The sequence below is a fragment of the Clarias gariepinus genome, chromosome 12, assembly GCF_024256425.1.
Source record: "Clarias gariepinus isolate MV-2021 ecotype Netherlands chromosome 12, CGAR_prim_01v2, whole genome shotgun sequence".
Classification (NCBI taxonomy): Eukaryota; Metazoa; Chordata; class Actinopteri; order Siluriformes; family Clariidae; genus Clarias; species Clarias gariepinus.
This window is the reverse complement of record NC_071111.1, coordinates 22,794,148-22,812,323: the sequence shown is the minus strand read 5'-3', so window position 1 is coordinate 22,812,323 and position 18,176 is coordinate 22,794,148. Positions and strand designations below refer to the sequence as shown.

Here is an 18,176-nt window from a genome sequence, read left to right as displayed (position 1 = left end):
GGGACTTTGATCATTATCTTTTGCTTCATCCCACCTACAGTATTAACCATGGTGTGCTCCAATGCAAACAAAACAAAAAGCTATTTATTAAAGTCTAAAAATTAAAGTTTAATATTTTTTTTTTTTTGGGGGGGGGGGGGGGGTAAATAAAAAATTAAACAATATGAATTTTAAAAATCAAATGGTTGTAGCAATCATAGACTGGCTTATAATACTTGTGTAACCCACAAAAACAAAGAATAATGTTGAAATTTAATTATATATTCTTTCGCTAAATAAATAAATCAATAAATTTACACTAAGTATTAAAAATGAAATAGTTGTAGTTAGTAGAAATAATAGATTGGATTAATGCACAATTGGTCTTACATGTGTAACCTCTATAGCATAGAAGATATTGAATTTTGATTATTTAATTATATCATACTTTGAAACTCTTAATATACTTTAAACTTAGACTCGTCTTTATACATACGATAAACTTTACAGTTCAAATCACTTGTTAAAAAAAAAACACCCTGCCTATTATTTAACAAATTATCTGTGTTTTATTGGCACATTACGTTTCTGTGTGTAATCACTTATTTGGAAATGTATATTTAAAATTAAACAAGTAAACTAATAATCCATACTGTAGCCTGACACTGCAATATGTTTGTATGTTTGATATGATGCAAGGAGTTCTGTCTAGGTCGTGCACTTTTTAGACGGTCCCTTAGTGACTCCATGGTCACTGCTCAATTTTTATACGTGTTTTCATTTTTGTGTGTTTATTTCTTGAGAAACAGAAGAGTACAGTAGAAAAATAATAAAAAAAAATTAGTAATAATAATAATAGTAATAGTAGTAAGGGTGTGTGTTCCCACATGTAGGAACACACACCCTTACTACTATTTTTTATTTTTTATTTTTATTTTTTTACACTGCATGATGTCAAAACAATTAAACAATTATCACCAATAACAGTAGGGGCTTTCAGTCCTATAAGCATTGCAGTGCATACAGGACATGCACAAAAAACAGCTCATTTGAATGTTAAAGATAGCTTTTCCATTGCTCTGTCTTCATACTACAGTATATTAAACCATGGACTGAAACTAGAGTTCTAATCAAGATAGGAGGAATCATGAAGAACTCCGAACATCAAATAACTCACTGTATTTTTGTACACAACCTGCGGACAGAGTTTCTACTCAAAAATATGTTTTTGGCATGACCAGTCAAAAGTTTGGACACGCCTTCTAATTCCATGGTCTTTCTTGATTTTTGTTTCTTTCCACCCTGTAAAGCAATGCTGGAGGCAATCAAATTATGCAATAACCTCCTTTGAACAACTGATATTGAGACGCGTCTGCTACTAGAAAAAAGCTAAAGCTAAGCTAATCTGAGGTGCTGTTGGGTAATTGGTGATTTTTTTTTTTAAGCTGGTCACTCTAAATGCAGCAGATGTTTATTTTGGTCTTGTTTTCCTGTAATGGTCTTCATGAGAGCCAGTTTCATTTCTATACTTCTCTGTTTCGTTTCTATATACTGTATATAGACAGAGAGGCCCAAAAATGTATTTAAAACACTTCAACATGAGAAATATACGCCTCTCCTCTGATGGTCACATGATAGCCTCAATGATGGTGCGATTAACATTTTTTAAGTAAACAGGAAACATACTACTACACATAAAGGGGTTGCCACGAAGCTCTTTTATTGTAAAACTACCAAGTACCAAGCATTTGACAACCCATGCAAATGAATCTATGCATGTATGAAAAAAATAAGATCAAGATCTTTAAAATTAAGGATAAAGATTAGGATTTATATAATGCATATTAGAGAAATATAAGATTGGGTTTTTATTGCATGTTATAATTGATAAAACTGTGCAGTGGGCAAAGTACACAAATCTTGTACTTGAGGAAAAAAGAGAATCTCTTGGGCAATTAGTAGTCAAGTAAAAGTAGAAGTCCTCAATTTAATTGTGTGCTTGAGTATGAGTACTGTATCAATTTTCACCATTGCTTTTTTTCGCTTCAGGTTTCGTAAACCCTGTTACGCCACAGTATTATGCGTATCTTGTCACAAAATTATGCATACCAGTCAGCAGAGCGCAAAACACACCAGTATGGCTAGGTAACACAAAGACATGCACAAAAATAAAAGGAAAATTTTCCTGTAATTTGAGCAAAGTAAATATTATCCTTCAATAAAACTACTCATAAAACATACAGATATAAGAAATATGTACTTAGTACAGTAATAAAGTTCTCACTTACCTCCTACCTCTGACCTAGGCATGCATTAAACACATTGTACAATTCAGACCTACAAAGGGAAAGGTTGCCGTGCTAAGATTATGAGCATAAGGTCAGAATGAGAGAAACAGTCAGAACTTGAGTGTTTTTCAATACTTCTGATTCTCAACCTAAATAGATCTTGTTCATTTCAGTACTGTTACACAACACGAATGCAGAGACAAAAACCAAGTGTTATAGCAAATACAGATCCTCCCCTGCCAAAAAGGTACAAGCAATACAAAACTATAAAATGCAATATGAAAATATTGAATCGAATAAATTGAATATATATAAAAAGCAACAGCACTGGTTAACTATAAGCATGCGAACACTAAAGTTCCCCCGTTTCAAGACACTTCACTTCCCTGTTGTCTCATAGCACATTTGCTTAGCTGAAAAAGGCACTCCTAGGCTGAATTATTTCTCCCTAGTATGTTGACAACAGAGGAACATAATGAGTTATAAGATCCTTAATGCGTCTGCCATAACCTCCACAGTTGCACGCTTTTTAGTTTAACATCAATTTTAATTCACACAACTGAAAAGCAAAAAACTCAACAGATCAACACATTTAGAGTCAATAACACACAGAAGGACATTAAATACTTCTTTATTTCCTTATATTACTTGAACATTCATGTAATCTCAGTATTTGAACAAAGTTTTTTTTATACAGCACATGATCTGCACAACAAGGGACAACAGGGGAAAAAGGTAAACATCCTACAAAAGCAAACACTGTAATGTCGTAATGTCTACTATAAAGCAAACTGAAATTGGCGAACGTCCACTTATCAGTAAGACTTGAATTCGAGTCTCGAGTGCAAGTGTTCAGACTTACTTGTAAACATAGGAAGTGTAGAGTTCACAATGAATCACAAAATACACCAAACATATACATACAATTCATAAGTTAAATATTACTTAGTCACATGACGTCACTCTGTTTTTAATCTAAGTGGGAACCCCCCCCCCCCCCCCCTTTATGGTCCTGAATGCTCATGGAGATGATGAGTGATTAATCCATGAATTTGCGGTTCTGATTAGCACCAAACAGGGCAACTCGGATTTCAGGCATCATCTAAGCAGGAAAGTCAATGAAAAAGTTTATTAATGTGAGAATCAGAAAACATTCAGATCAAAGCACGAACATGTTTTACACCTACATTTTTCAGTCATCTTTAAAGAAAATCTTCCCCCTTTCCTTATGATCTTCTAATCAGCAGTGTTTAACTATTCCCATGATCTTAAGTTGTTTTTTTTTTTTTCATTTTTGTTAAATAGATAATAGCACACTTAAAAAAAGTTACATGATGATGATGTTTGTCTGAGGTTGTATTTGCCTTATACCAAGACCCACTATTGACTGAATGAAGTGTTGGTGTGCGCAACTGGCAGTGTATTACAGTATTTGTATTGCTCTTAATGAGCACATGTAAAAATACTAAGCACTAGTACTGTTGAATGAATATTGCTCTTCATCATTTGGATATTACTCTGGATAAACTGTCTGCCAAAAGAACACCTTATTAGCGCGAATTTGTGGCTTAAACGGGATGAACTACTAGCTGGACTAAAATCCCTTCAACCATTCATTATGTAAGCCTTCATCATTACACAGCTGGCACTTTAAACATCATGCCGTTCCATCCTTCATACTCTACCTGCTGTGCCAGAAGCTCCAGCCTGCTCTCCAGAGTGTTAGACACCTTAATCTTACCGTCCGAGTTATAAATCTCAATTCCACCCGAGCTAGAAAGACAGAAAGATGACAACACGGACAGTTACACACACTGTTCTGGCTTCCAATTGAAAAAAGCAAAATATGATTTTCTCTGAATAGCAGATACGTACGTATCAGCTGGAAGGAAGTTGTCTTGGTCAATCCGCACTTCAAGGTTGTTCTTTACAGCTGCTTTGTAGATGGGGATGTTTTTCTGCACAGCAGCCTGACATTAAACACACAGAGACATGATGATTTAGTCTATTAAAGCAAAAGTTGATCACAATTAAACCTATGTACTGGTGACATGGATTTACAACAACTGACCTGCACCAAGGGCAAGTCCTGCTTACGGCATCGGATCGTCACTTTGGGTTCGAGTAGCTGATAAAATCCCTGAACGATACAAAGTTGTAATGTTCTTACAAAGATTAACCAGGTACAAAAGGGCAAAAAAGTTACAGTACTTTGAATGACGAAAACAAAAATTCCATGGCTACAGGAGAAATACACCAATCGGGTACAACATTACAACCGCCTGCTCAATGTAGAGTATGTCCCCCTTTGGCTGCCAAAACTGCCCTGACCTGTTGAGCCATGGACTCCAGTAGATATCAGGATGTGTGATGTGATATCTTGCACCAAGTCATTGGAGCATTTACACTGGGAGGGAAAAAAAGGCAGCAGAGGCCTAATCGTTTCCCATCAGTTAAGCAGTTCACAAACACACCTAGCCAAGAAAAAATGATTTATAATTCTATGGATCACACTACACAGGCCAGCTGTGGCTGTGCATCCGGGAGCCTTGGCCACCCATGGCCTCGTCACCAGTTCCTTCCTTGGACCACTTTTAGTACGTCCTGACTACTGCAGACCAGGAACAGTTTTGGAGTTGGTTCAAGCCATTCATCTAGCAATCACAATTCGGCTCAAATAATTTTTTTCTGCTTCCAACACGTCGACTTCAGGGACAGAATATTCACTTAGTGCCTAATACATCAGGCGCCAGTGTAATGAAATAATCGGTGTTATTATTCACACTCAGTGGTCATAATGTTATGGCTGATTAGTGTAAATAATTACATGTAAATAGTTAAACTGAATCATGTTAAATAATAAAAAAGTATATATTAATAAAAAATATATATTACATAAACAAGATTTGGATTGTCAAGCCATGAATATTACCTGAAGCACCAGTCCGTCCATCAGCACCGAGTACCGGGTCGGATCTCTGGCTACATTAGCAAGTCGGCGACGTGCGTCGTTTAGCATGTCCTATACAAACACGACGACACCGTTACAAAGACACATACAAACCAGCATCAGGTCAGAATCCACCGTTAGAAAGTGTTACTAACCGAGATCATGTCATCCCGAGCCTTCAGCACCTTCAACCTGGCCTGATTCATCAGGTTCGACATCTGACTGTGGAACAAGAGCAGAATAATGACAATGACACACTCACACACACACCCAAAGCAGAGCATCAGGAATGACTCTATGAGATATTTCCAGTCTAATCCTGGAGTTAACCAGACACATCTTCCTGTGGTACATGACTCACATTTTCTTCTGCTGTTCAATTTGTTTTTCCTTTTTTTCATAGTATTCCATGATCTTTAGCCTCTGAGTCTGCACTAGGCGACCCTTCTCAATGTTAAACTCTTCTTCCGCCTGTGAAGGAAGACTCATCGTTAATTACTGCTAAACCTGTTTAAAAGTTTTGACAAAAAAGACAAAAAAAAAAAAAAAAAAAAACAGGCCATTAAAGAAATCACATAAAGATCCCATCACAGGTAGATGTTTACCTTGGCATCAATTTCCTCTGCTTTTTCATTGGCTTCCTGCTCAATGAAAGCCATCATGTGCTTAATCTACAGACAATGAGAAAAAGACAATTAAGATATGAAATAATGTTATTAATCATCCAACTGGCTGGTGGGATACTGTAAATGATAGTAATGAGTAGAATGAGTGATCAGTAATTATTAGGGATGAGAATCACCAGGGCCCAGTCCATATCATATCATGATACCTAGATGCTAATTTAATTTGTACTTTGATTCTGCAAGTATGACGATTTTATAAATATCCCATTTCAACATTATTAGTCTTTTTGGGGGATATTTTGTTAGATTTCTAAACAAATTAAGCAAATAATTATATTCTACCACAACGAACACTATGGCGTAATGTAAATAGATTAAAGTGTACCATCTGTAGGTTTGTAGAGGAACTGCAACATATTACCACCTCAAATATTTTAAAATCAATTTTGGAGTCAGCGTGACGATACATGAATTGCAACATAAAAGAAAGGTGATACATCACTGAATCAACCCCCCTGGTGGGAATCACCAGTGTATGTAAGTGGTTTTGGAGAAAAAGGCAGATGATTGGAGGTCATCACCACACAAAATGTTTGATAATGAAGCGCCATAATAATGCATTTTTAAATATTTTTTTAAATAAATTTATATATCTGAGGCTGACCATCGGTTACGGCCAACTGAAAAAAAAGCCAATTCTGGTCACTGGCTGATCGATCGCTTTATCGCTATTATAGTTTTTAAAAAATGCATTTTGAAGTCAATACCTACATCATCACACAAAAGAATCGCGATTTATAGCTGAATTGTTTTTTTCTCTGTCTACTAATCAGCCTACAGCACATGTCTTCGAACCGTGGGAGGAAACCGGAGTACCAGGAGGAAACCCACCGAGAACATGCAAACATCACACACACACACACACACATACACACACACTCAATATATGGACTGGAAATAAAAATTTGAACCCCTGACCCTAGGGGGATAACAGAGCAACACAAGATAACAGTGATTAACCTCTGAAAAAGTTTATGTTACATCATTAATTATAATTAGCTGATTATGATAAATTCATTTATACATTCTTGTTTTTTTTTTTTTTTACTGAAAATATTAAAATGACTTTATTCTTCTAGCCACACAGTGTCCATAGTCTCTGTTGACTCAATGCAAGCTGACAGAAATACCACGAAGCAAACACACGCACACACACACACACACACACAATGGCGGCGTCCTCCCCCACACCGGTTCTGAAGGTTATATCTGCTCACACCGTGCACTAAACGCGAAGTAACATCGCTATAAAGCTGAATGAGGGTGAACGCCATATTGCTCAGTGCGGTAAGATGCGGGCTTTAGTGACGTCACACCTCCCGCTGTAACCCGCATCTTTACCTGCTTCTGGACGTCCGCGTCGCTCAGCGCCATGACTGCTGTCTGTCTGTCTGTCTGTCTGTCTGTGCGGGGATTTCACCGTCTTAAAAACGCAGAACGCGAGAAGGTTTTAAGCTCGAGACCCGTCTCGGTGTTCTGGCAATGAAACGTCCCTGAAAGGATCAGCTGATTCCAGGGCAACAAGCGCGGGCGTCACGTGATACACGCTCACTTCCTCTTTCCCGAAAGCCAATCAGGAGAACGCGCACGTGACTAATTCAGTCACATGACACTGACTGATTTCATTAGTCACAATGTTAACGGTTTATATATATATATATATATATATATATGAAATAATATTGTTGGCTTTTCTGCAACATACAATAATGTTTAATTGTTGTGTCTGTGGGTATTTGTGAACATTCCGTCACAAGAGTATTTAAAGAGGCCCGGTGGTGATATTGGTGTTGGGTGCAGTCATCCCAAAAGTTTGTTCAGTTAGGTTGAGGTCAGAGGTCTTACCACAACACTTGAGTTCACTTCATTGTATCATGGAGCCTAAACATGGGGTCTGGACAATATAGGGGTGTGTTGACCCATGTACTTTTGGGTCATAGACTATCAATATATGTAAGGTAATGGGCTACAAGAATAGATGTCTGCTCATTATTGATAATGTTGTTGGTCTTTTGGCTGCTCCAAGCAGAATATTTAGTCCACACAACAACTTGGCACAGGTTTAACACCAGATGCCCTTCCTGACTCAACCCTTCCATGCCAGTGCATCCAGGGGCTGGGGGGTTTGTGCACTGGCTGGGAATCGAACCCAAGCCTTCCGCATGGCAGGCGAAACACCTACCACTAAGCCACCAGTTCCCATATTATTATTATTGTTAATATAATAATATTAATAATAATGTCTGATAAATCGAGATCAGGACTATATGGAGGATGCTTTAATTCAATTCTTTACTATTCTAAATAGTGCTTTTAACAATATTCATTGTCACAAAGCAGCTTTACAGAATCAAAAGTAAATTAGGGAAATGAGTATCAAATGTGTGAGATATATCTATTAATCAAAATGATTATATTTGTCCCTGATAAACAAGCCGAGGGCGACAGTGACAAAGAAACACTCCCTGAGATAACGATGATGGAAGATGGAAGAAACCTTGAGAGGAACCAGACTCAACAGGGAACTCATCCACATTTGTGTGATAATGGTAGTAGGGATTGATCTGCAGTCATGCTGTGTGTTAGGTGGCTGGAAGTTTAAGATTACAGGAGAGTTAATAAGTCATCAGAAAATAACTGTCACCAGAGCATCCATCAGCCGAGTCCAAGACCACACATCACATGGAAAAACAGAATCATGAGGTAGACTGTCTCTAAGCTCTGAGGAGAACCACTGGGTCGGAGCTGCCTGCAGGTGGCAGTGCTGGTCTGCTGCTTCCACTGAACTCTCTCAGGAGGGAGAGTAGAAGAAGTCTCCTACACGTCATCTCTAACCCGATCATATTTTAGTTATTATATTATTGTTGTTATAGCAACGGCTATCAGAATGACAAAACCAAAGAATAATAAAAAGGAAAAGATCAGTGTTGCGACTGAGGTTAGTTCAATATTTCATGTTTCCTGTTTATTTATCTGACCTGCAGATCCGCCATGTTGGCTTTATACTGATCACTATAACGTGCAAATGTATGTATAAATGTGTCGTGACAGCAATTATGCTTATAATGTTTAGTCATCATGCTGTAGGTTTCTGTTTCTTAAACAAAAATCTGTACATTTAGTTTAAATATTTTAGTTTGGTTCATTTTAGTTTTATGCTTCTGTGTTTTTGCTGGCTGCGAGTGGTATAACACATACACGTGTTTCACTGCCATCTACTGGCTACAAGCGGTATAACATTACTATTCAAGCAAGTACAAACAATGCAATGTTCAACATTTGGTGCTTTAATGCTCTGGGTTACTGATCAGGAGGGATTCAAGCCCCAGCACTACCAAGCTGACACTGTTTGGCCCTTGAGCAAGGTACATAATCTCAGCTCCAGAGGCACTGTGTCGTGGCTGACCCTGCGCTCTGACCCCGTGCTCGGATATGTGAAAAAAAATAAATGATAATTCACTGTGCTGTAAGGCCGATGTGACAAGTAATTAAATCTTAATCTTGGAGAGAAAGATAGATGTAGATAAGATAGATACATACAGTTCTTAAATGATCATAGCTTGTGCTGCGTTGTATACAAGTAATTATAATGAAAAGTTTAAAATAGTTTAGAAAGTTAGTTATAGAAATAAGAAAGTTAGAAATTTCAAACCTTTATTCATCAATTTAGTCCCATATAAGAAAGCTGGAAAATAATTACCAGCAGCCTTTAAAAAAAAAAAAAAGAGAGAAAAAACAATATTATGATACAATGCTGATATTAGGATGAATTATGTCAGAATACACTTTTCTGGAACATTATGGTATGTTTTTCATGAAAGATCCGACACCCAGGATCAGCATCTAATGTATACTAGCCAAAAAACAGGGGGTAAAAATGATGGATTTGATATTGAAGAATTTTGGAGAGCTGTAACAAATGGTGTAGCTTGGAACTATTATATTTCTTCTCAAAAAAGTATTTGGTATTTACAGTAGTGTGTGAAAAAGTGTTTGCCCCTTACTGATTGCGTATTTTTTTGCGTTTGTTAATATTTAAATATTAATCAAAGATAACAGAAGTAAACACATCATGCAGTTTGTAAATTAAGGTTTTTAAAACAAAATCCAAAACTACATAAGTGAATAAGTGTTTGCCCCCTAAAATTAAATGACTGATTGGGGCACCCTTAGCAGCAACTATAACTTCGATAAATTGCAAAGAGTCTGTTACAGAGCGTTGTTGAGGAATTTTGGCCCTTTTATCTTTGCAAAATTGTTGTAATTCAGCCACATTGGAGGGTTTTCGAGCAGGAACCGCCTTTTTAAGGTTATGCCACGGCATCTCAATTGGATTCAGGTCAGGACTTTGACTAGGCCACTCCAAAGTCTTCATTTAGTTTTGCTGGTGTGCTTTGGATCATTGTCCTGCTGCAGAACCCAAATTCGCTTCAGCTGGAGATCACAAACAGATGGCCGGACATTCTTCTTTAGGATATTTTGGTACACAGCAGACTTCATGGTTCCATTTATCACGGCAAGGCTTCCAGGTCTTGATGCAGCAAAACAGCTCCAGACCATCACACTACCACCACCACCATATTTTACTGTTGGTATGATTCTTTTTCTGAAATGTGGTGTTACTTTTACATCACACAAAATGGGACACACCTTCCAAGAATGTAAACTTTTGTCTCGTCAGTCCACAGAGTATTTCCCCAAAAGTCTTGTGGATCATTGAGGTGTTTTCTAGCAAAACTGAGATGAGCCTTTATGTTCTTTTTGCTCAGCGGTGTTTCTCGTCTTACTCTGCCATGCAACCTTAACTGAGGCCCGCATTTCTGCGGATGTTGTTGTGGGTCTTTGTGACCTCTTGGATAAGTTGTCGCTGAGCTCTTGGGGTAATTTTGGTTGGCTGGTCACTCCTGGGAAGGTTCTCCACTGTTCCATGTTTTTGCCATTTATAGACGATGGCTCTCACTGTATCAAACGATACAGTCCCAAAGCTTTAGAAATGGTTTTATACCCTTTCTCAGACTGATAATCTATTTTTTTTTGTTTTGTTTTTGAATTTCTTTGGATCTCGTCATGGAGTCTAGCTTTCGAGGATCTTTTGGTCTACTGCACTTTGTCAGGCAGGTCTTATTTAAGTGATTTCTTGATTGCGAACAGGTATGGCAGTAATCAGACCTGGGTGTGGCTAGAGAAATTAAACTCGGGTGTGATAAACCAGAGTTATGGTTGAAACAGGGGGAGCAAACACTTATTCACACAGGGCTATGTAATTTTGGATTTTGTTTTCTCTTATCACCAGTTTTATGATAATAAAAACCTTTATTTAAACTGCATACTGTGTTTACTTCTGTTATCTTTGACTAATATTTAGATTAGTTTGATGATCTAAAACATTAAAATGTGCAAAAAAAGGAAATCAGTAAGGGGCAAACACTATTTTACAGCACTGTATGTATGTATTTTTTAAATTTATTTACAAATTTACCATTTTCTACTATCGTAGATTGACCGTGTCGAGGAGCAGAAACTGAAATGGCAGGATAATCTGGAAAGGGCAGAATTTAAACACAGACGCGAGGAACTTTCAGATGAGGACAAGTAAGAATGCACACTTTAACTACAGAGAAAGCATTGGGAAATGTCATGACCGTTATACCATAAGGCTTCTCGGTGTTTCCACAGACAGGCTCTCGAGGATGAAATGGCGATCATGAGCGAGCGGATCCAGAAGTATGGTAATGCCAAAAAATCAGTACATCTTATTTACAACAAAATAAGAACCATGTGAAAGATACATGTATTTATAGGCGTACGTCGCATCTGTTTCAGAGAAGGATCTTGCAGATTTACGAGGAGAGAACAGGAAGAATATGATGCTCTCTGTAGCACTGCTGGCCATCAGCGCTCTCTTCTATTATGCGTTTCTTTATTGAGGCCACACCGCTGCCTTGACTCATCACCCATCTCCTGTGTGCTGCAGGGTTAATCCTGGAGATCACGCTCTTTCACACGAACTCATTGTTACATAACTACTTATAAAATGTCATAGAGTTGAGTTTAAGCATGGACCTCTGGGTGATCAGGGGGAAAAAACATTTCCTATATTTTACTATAATTCAGATAAAAAGATATAAATATTGAGTGAAAGGAAAAAAAACATGTAGATTGATAAAAATGCTAAAGTAAGAAGCAGGAGAACTGAAATCATTTTATTTAATATACATGTTTTTGGGGACCATTTTTGTTAGGGGTGTGTAAACTTTTGCACTCACATGCTATGTTTTATAAGAGTAAACTCTGTATATAGTTTAAAGCTCCATGCAAATGTCATAAGTGCTTGTCTCATACTTGCCAAAGGTACATTGGGGGGGGGGGGGGGTGACTGTACATATTTAAGACACTGATTTATTTATTTATTTATTTATTTATTTTATACATCCGTTACTTACTCACTTTGAGGTAATGAATTATATCCCATTTTTCAAAACCTCTTACACTACAGTGATTTGGCAACCATTGCAATCTTAAATTTATTAAAGAACAACAAAGCATACTTTAATCATTCAGCAATACAATGTGTTCAAGTCAAACCGGGACTTTTGTTTTTGCAGAATAACAACACACACTTATGAGAGTAAAACCTCACTACTGTAATGCACTTATCCCAGTGTTTCACTAGTGCAGCTTAGTTTTCTCAGGAGTCCAAATCCATAATTAGACTGCCTGGTTCATGTCTGAAACGCTGGCCTACCAGGCACTCCTTTCATGGCTGAAACATGTGGAAATGGCTTGGTCAGGACTGTACAGGAGGATGTGGCAATCATTTCCAGCCAAGTTCTTGTGATGTGCAAGTGGTGTTGGTGAATGATTATATGTACAGATATGTCTCTTCCCAAGCCGATGCCGAGTTATCCATCATTTTGCTCTGAATGTTCACAGGAAGGACTGCAGTGGGCTCTGAGCCACCTCACCCAGGATCATCATTTAGGAATGTACAGTACGGCCTTCTTTAAAATGTTCGCACCATTTAAATGTTTTACTGCAGCCAAGAGTTTCATCACTATACTATGCTTATAGTCTACTGTAAATGTCAAATGGTTTTACCCCCATTCCTAAGAAATTTCAAGTTTGACTTGGACACCCATATTATCACTTACATTATAGCAGCTTTATAAACAGCCAGAAATTAATAGACAAAATTTGTGGCTTGTCAAGCTTACAAAAATTTGGTAACTAATAATTAACTTGCTGAGACTGCAAACTCCTTATTCGCATGTCCAGAAACACTCTGATGTTTATTTAATAAATAAAAAAAAATCAGAATATGATTACCCTTAGATTATGTGGAGTTTCCACAATACTAATGGTAGAAAAACCCACAAACAAGAAAAAGCTGGAGGAAGCTGCTGTAAAGGCCTGGCAAAGCGTCCCAATGGAGAAAAACTTAGCATTCGTTCATGTCCATGTGTTCCAGACTTCAAGCAGTCATCGACTGCCAAGAATTTTCTTCCAAGTATTAAAAGGCAATAACTATGATTGTAGTTATGTTAGTTTGTTCCAATATCTTTGAGCCCACTAATAGAAGGGGTTCGCATGAAAATGGCTCTGATTCCTGAATAGTTAAAGCCACGCTTTCTTTTAAATCTGTTAAATTAAAGTTGAAACCCGCTCACATTATGAGTATTTTATTTTAAATTCAATGTGGTGATGTACAGAAAGGCCAAGAGCCAAAAACATATCTTTATTCCAAAATTTATGGACGTGACTGTAGCTGGCAATACTGGGAAAGCTATGTAGAATATTATACCTCGTTGGGGATAAATTCTCGGATTCGATTGGTTAGACTGCGCATAATATTATTATGTAACTGTGAGACTCAGACAGAAGTTTCAGCTCTAACATGATATTTATGTGCTTATTTTAATATATTACTGTTTCTGTAGTAACAGCTTAGGCTCAGAAACTTGAACATAACCCAACACTAATATTTATCAAAATGTCTAAGGAAGACGATATATAATTGTTGGTTTTAAGTTTTTTGTTTGGAGACATTTATTTAACATTAATAAAAAAAAAATCTCAGGAGTGCTTCATAATAGTCACGATGCTTCCCATGCTGAAATTACGTAAATGTAATGGGTACCACTGGTATACAGTGCTGTGGTACTGAGAGACACATACTGTATATAGTAAATCCTGGGTATACTGTACTTAGTACTATGGTGTGTACTTCAGTGGATACCATAATACTCAAAAAAATTCAGTGGATACCAAAGCTCAGCAGGTATCTAATATGTTCCTGCATGTACTTTAATATACTAGCAGTATGTACAAACATACCATATTAGATACCTGCTGAACTTTGGTGTGGATGGTGGTACTTATTGGGTACCACAGTCACTACCAAAGTATTGTGGTACCCACTGAAGTGCCATAGTACCTAACCTGGTACTCTATAAAGTCCTACGATGCTTACCATGTTAATGTCTGAAGTACTACAACAATACTGTACTATGATATATCAAAGTACATACCATGGTTTAACATTGTACAGTAGATACCATAGTAATAGTTCTTATAGGAAGTGAGAGGTAGAAGGATTATTTAAATAAAATGTGTCTAAATTGTAATTCTTGTAACTGTGATTGTTAATGCTAATGAACTCTTAATTATGATTATTGAACACATGTTCAGGGTAAAATGTATGGAAGCAAATTATCATCATAATTATTTGAATTATATCATCCTTTGAAAAACGCATTTTGAAATTTGAAATTTAATCACTGTTGCATTGTTAGTTATAAAATGTAAATACTACTGAATTTATTAAACTGTAATATTTAACTTTTAAAAAGCAATATCTTTGAATTTATGTTCTGAATTTCAGAATATTTATAATATATATATATAAGTGTAGAAATCAAGACTTTGAAATTTCACTGCTTGAAATGAACTAATGAGAATTTCATGTGACATTCAGAGCACATGCATTCAATTACATTGCTTTTTAAAGTCAAATATTTCAGTTAATTTCAAAATGCATTTTTCAAAGGCTGATATAATTGAAATAATTATGATGCTAACTTGCTTCCATAGAAATGCAGTGGGCGGCACCGTGGTGTAGTGGTGGTGTACTGTCGCCATGCACCAACAGGGTCCGGGTTCATTTCCCAGCCAGGCTTGATTCCCGTCTCTGTGTGCATGGAGTTTGCATGTTCTCCCCGTGCTTGGTGGGTTTCCCGTTCAGGGTGTACCCCGCCGTGTGCCCTAAGTCTCCTGGGATAGGCTCCAGGCCCCCCTGTGACCCTGAATACAGGATAAAGCGGTATAGAGGACAAGTGAGTGAGAAATGCACTGCCTGACCATACAAAAGTCAGCATTTTAGAAGGGGCAAATTATTGAGTTGCATCAAGCAAATACAACAGTTAAGGGTATTACTAGAACTGGGTTAAGAACATTTTTAAAACCTGGAAGGATAGTGCCAAAACGTCATCTTAGTGGAATAAATGTGGCCAGAAAAATATAATGAATAGAGATCACTTAAACTATTTAAACAGTTAAAACCAGAGCTATGTTTAATAGTGAAAGTAAGAGCATTTCTATACTCTACAATGTGATGAAAACTCACAGGCTTGGGACGACACAGCTGTTTGTCCATAAGGAAACCACTTGTGAGTGAAACTAATCAGAAAAAAGGTTAGAATTTGCTAGAAAGCATAAAAATTGGACTTTGGAGCGATAGAAAATGATCATGTGGTCTGATGTGTCTAAATTGATCCTACTCCAGAGTGATGTGTCCGTCACATGGTAAGAAGGGAAGAACATGAAGCGATGCATCCATCATGTATAGTGTCCACTGTACAGGCCTCTGGAGACAGTGTTATGATCTGGGGTTGCTTCAGTTGGTCAGGTCTAGACTCAGCAACGTTATGGTGCAATAAACTGAAGTCAGCTGACGACCTGAATGTACTGAATGACACGGAGATATTCCAGGCTGTAGATTGTGAAAGTGTGATTCCGGAGCAATGAAATCTTAAAGTGAGACGTTTTTTTTAGCCAGGCAGTGTATGTAAAAGTGCTGTTTGGAGGAGTTTTGTGCGTGACCATGGTTTGGTCACAATGGTTTTCACAATGCCACAGGTATTCAATTACTATACACACACACACATACACACACGTAGTCCTTACTCTCTGAGGGTTTTCCAGGTAACTGTTTATTGCATTTCAACAGGACTTACATGCACAGTAGAGTATTGGGACAGGGGCGGGTTATTACATCCAAAAACTTAATATCCACCAAAAAAGAAAACAAAGCCAACCAGCACATCCACTGTTGTCATCTCTTTTTACCAACCAGTGTTTGTCAATTTTTTTTCTTCACATTTCCTTACTGCAAAGAATAAACAAGCCATTATTATGGACTGATGGGAAACCCAATGGCGAATGGTTTTGTCTTCGTAATCTGTAAAAATCGTACAATCCTGCTCTGATTTTAGATCCAAGGAAATGCTGTGCTCTTGTGCACTACTACTATTCACTACAAGGTGCTATTAAACCGAGCTAGATTGCATTCAGGTGGCAGGAATACACATTTTTTACAACCAGAATGATATTCTTTTTTTTCCGACCACCTCTGTTAATACATAAAGTACTTTCAACATAACTAAAATAGATTCTTTTATCTCAAAATAAAGACTAAAGATAAAATATTCCAAATGCATATTGTTTGTTAATAGGCCTAGTCCGATGTTGTTGCGCGTCACGTGTCGATGACAGAAGAGGAAGTAAATCAGATCATAAGTTAAAACAGAACAGAGATGCTACACGAACCTTAATACGTCTGTAAGCGCTATGTTCGTTCATGTGGTCCCAGAAGCTGTATGGCTAAGAGCTAGACAACTAATACTTCAATGACAACATGGATCCAGTGAGCCCAGTGATATGTACCACACCAAACACGTTATTTATTTATTTTTTCTCCACAGAACACGTTACAGATCTGTTTGGGTTCCTCACAGGAAAAAAAAAAAAAAGAAGAAGAAAATAAAAGAACACACATCCAGCATTGCAGATGTACAAGGATGCATCCATCAATACCTTTTTTTATGCATTGTCTTTTGTCTTTTTTAATATAGCCTGGAAACATTAAAATACACACACACACACACACACGTACATTATCACTTTCACAGGTAGTAATACAACATTAGACAGAAAGAGAGAGGGAGGGACGGAAGGTGACCCTGAAGATACTGAGCCGAAAAGAAATGCACACATCCATTCCCTCAGGGTCTGAGTCTCTGACTGGCTGTGATGAGGTGCACACACACACACACACACACACGAAGAGAAAATAGTTTTGAGTCCATTTTTATAATTCATAGTCATTTAGTAGATATCAACTCTGGCTGATGAAGTGATTAATAACTGCTGAGTATTAAAAAAGTGAAGACATGTGGACGGATGTACCTGCTTGGTGGCTTATAGGAAGTCCTTGATGTTCAGGTCAGCAAGGGGATCTTTGACAGGAGGAGGCTTTCTGGGGCTCTGGGTCATTCCAGCAGACATCTGTAGTAGAAGAAGAAGAAACTCACCTTAACATACATGAACTTTTAAGGTACTTATGCATTCCTCATTAAATCAGGCATTTTTTTTATACGTGTTGGGAATGAGATCTTTCACTAGCTCATTATTATTATGCTCAGGTGTCCACATACTTTTGGTCATTCCATGTAAAAAAAAAAATCAAGTGGATTTACAAATGCCAAGGTTTAAAAGTCGTCTCTATGATGCTGAATGAATAAATAATTTTGACGTTTTATTTGCAGGTAAGATCACAGTCTTTAAGACTGAATTAAGTGGTTCTTACTGTAGATCTAGTCCAGGGACCGTTTTCACAAAGCTTCTTAGAATTCTCTCAGAGAGCTCCTATCTTAGCCTAAAAAGTCCTAGCTGGGAGTCCTAGACTAAAAGTGATTTAGGAAACTTCTCAGAGCGACTAGTAAGAGTAAGGAAAGTACAAAATCCTTTATCTTAGTGAGGAGGCGTAGTCGACCCCGTTGCTAGGGATGATGCAGCAATTCAAGGACTGTGATTGGTTGAAAAAAAAATCTGTAAAGGTCTTAAAATGGCTTTTGGTGAAAATAGAATATATGATAATAGAATTAATAGATAGTTGTATAATCATAAACGCAGGCTACTTTATGCAAAGTTTCTGTTATAGGCTAAATATCTTAAAGATAATTAAAACAGCCAAATGTTAAAATGTGTCTATTTTTA

The 18,176-nt window shown here is 37.3% G+C and overlaps 3 protein-coding genes across 3 annotated transcripts in view; 1 reads left to right on the top strand and 2 right to left on the bottom strand.

Annotated features, from left to right (window-relative positions):
• Nucleotides 1-2,882: 2,882 nt before the first annotated feature.
• atp6v1e1b (ATPase H+ transporting V1 subunit E1b) lies at nucleotides 2,883-7,449 on the bottom strand. The gene is made up of 9 exons (XM_053508204.1): nucleotides 7,245-7,449; nucleotides 5,823-5,888; nucleotides 5,579-5,688; nucleotides 5,373-5,439; nucleotides 5,200-5,289; nucleotides 4,339-4,407; nucleotides 4,143-4,237; nucleotides 3,953-4,040; nucleotides 2,883-3,369 (listed from the first exon to the last, which is right to left on the bottom strand). The coding sequence occupies exons 1-9, from the start codon at nucleotides 7,275-7,277 to the stop codon at nucleotides 3,307-3,309; spliced, it is 681 nt and encodes a 226-aa protein (XP_053364179.1). The 5' UTR covers nucleotides 7,278-7,449; the 3' UTR covers nucleotides 2,883-3,306.
• Nucleotides 7,450-8,685: 1,236 nt separating this feature from the next.
• On the top strand, nucleotides 8,686-12,216 carry ccdc167 (coiled-coil domain containing 167). The gene is made up of 4 exons (XM_053508839.1): nucleotides 8,686-8,841; nucleotides 11,401-11,495; nucleotides 11,580-11,632; nucleotides 11,727-12,216. Exons 1-4 carry the CDS (start codon nucleotides 8,791-8,793, stop codon nucleotides 11,828-11,830), a joined length of 303 nt encoding a protein of 100 aa, XP_053364814.1. The 5' UTR covers nucleotides 8,686-8,790; the 3' UTR covers nucleotides 11,831-12,216.
• Nucleotides 12,217-16,087: 3,871 nt separating this feature from the next.
• The window catches only part of LOC128534642 (clathrin coat assembly protein AP180-like), a 33,025-nt gene continuing 30,936 nt past the window's right edge, over nucleotides 16,088-18,176 (bottom strand). The window contains exons 26-27 of the mRNA XM_053509092.1: nucleotides 17,367-17,465; nucleotides 16,088-17,205 (exon numbers count right to left, since the gene is read on the bottom strand). Coding sequence (XP_053365067.1) covers nucleotides 17,379-17,465 — 87 coding nt within the window. The 3' untranslated portion in view covers nucleotides 16,088-17,205; nucleotides 17,367-17,378. The remainder of the gene's footprint in view (nucleotides 17,206-17,366; nucleotides 17,466-18,176) is intronic.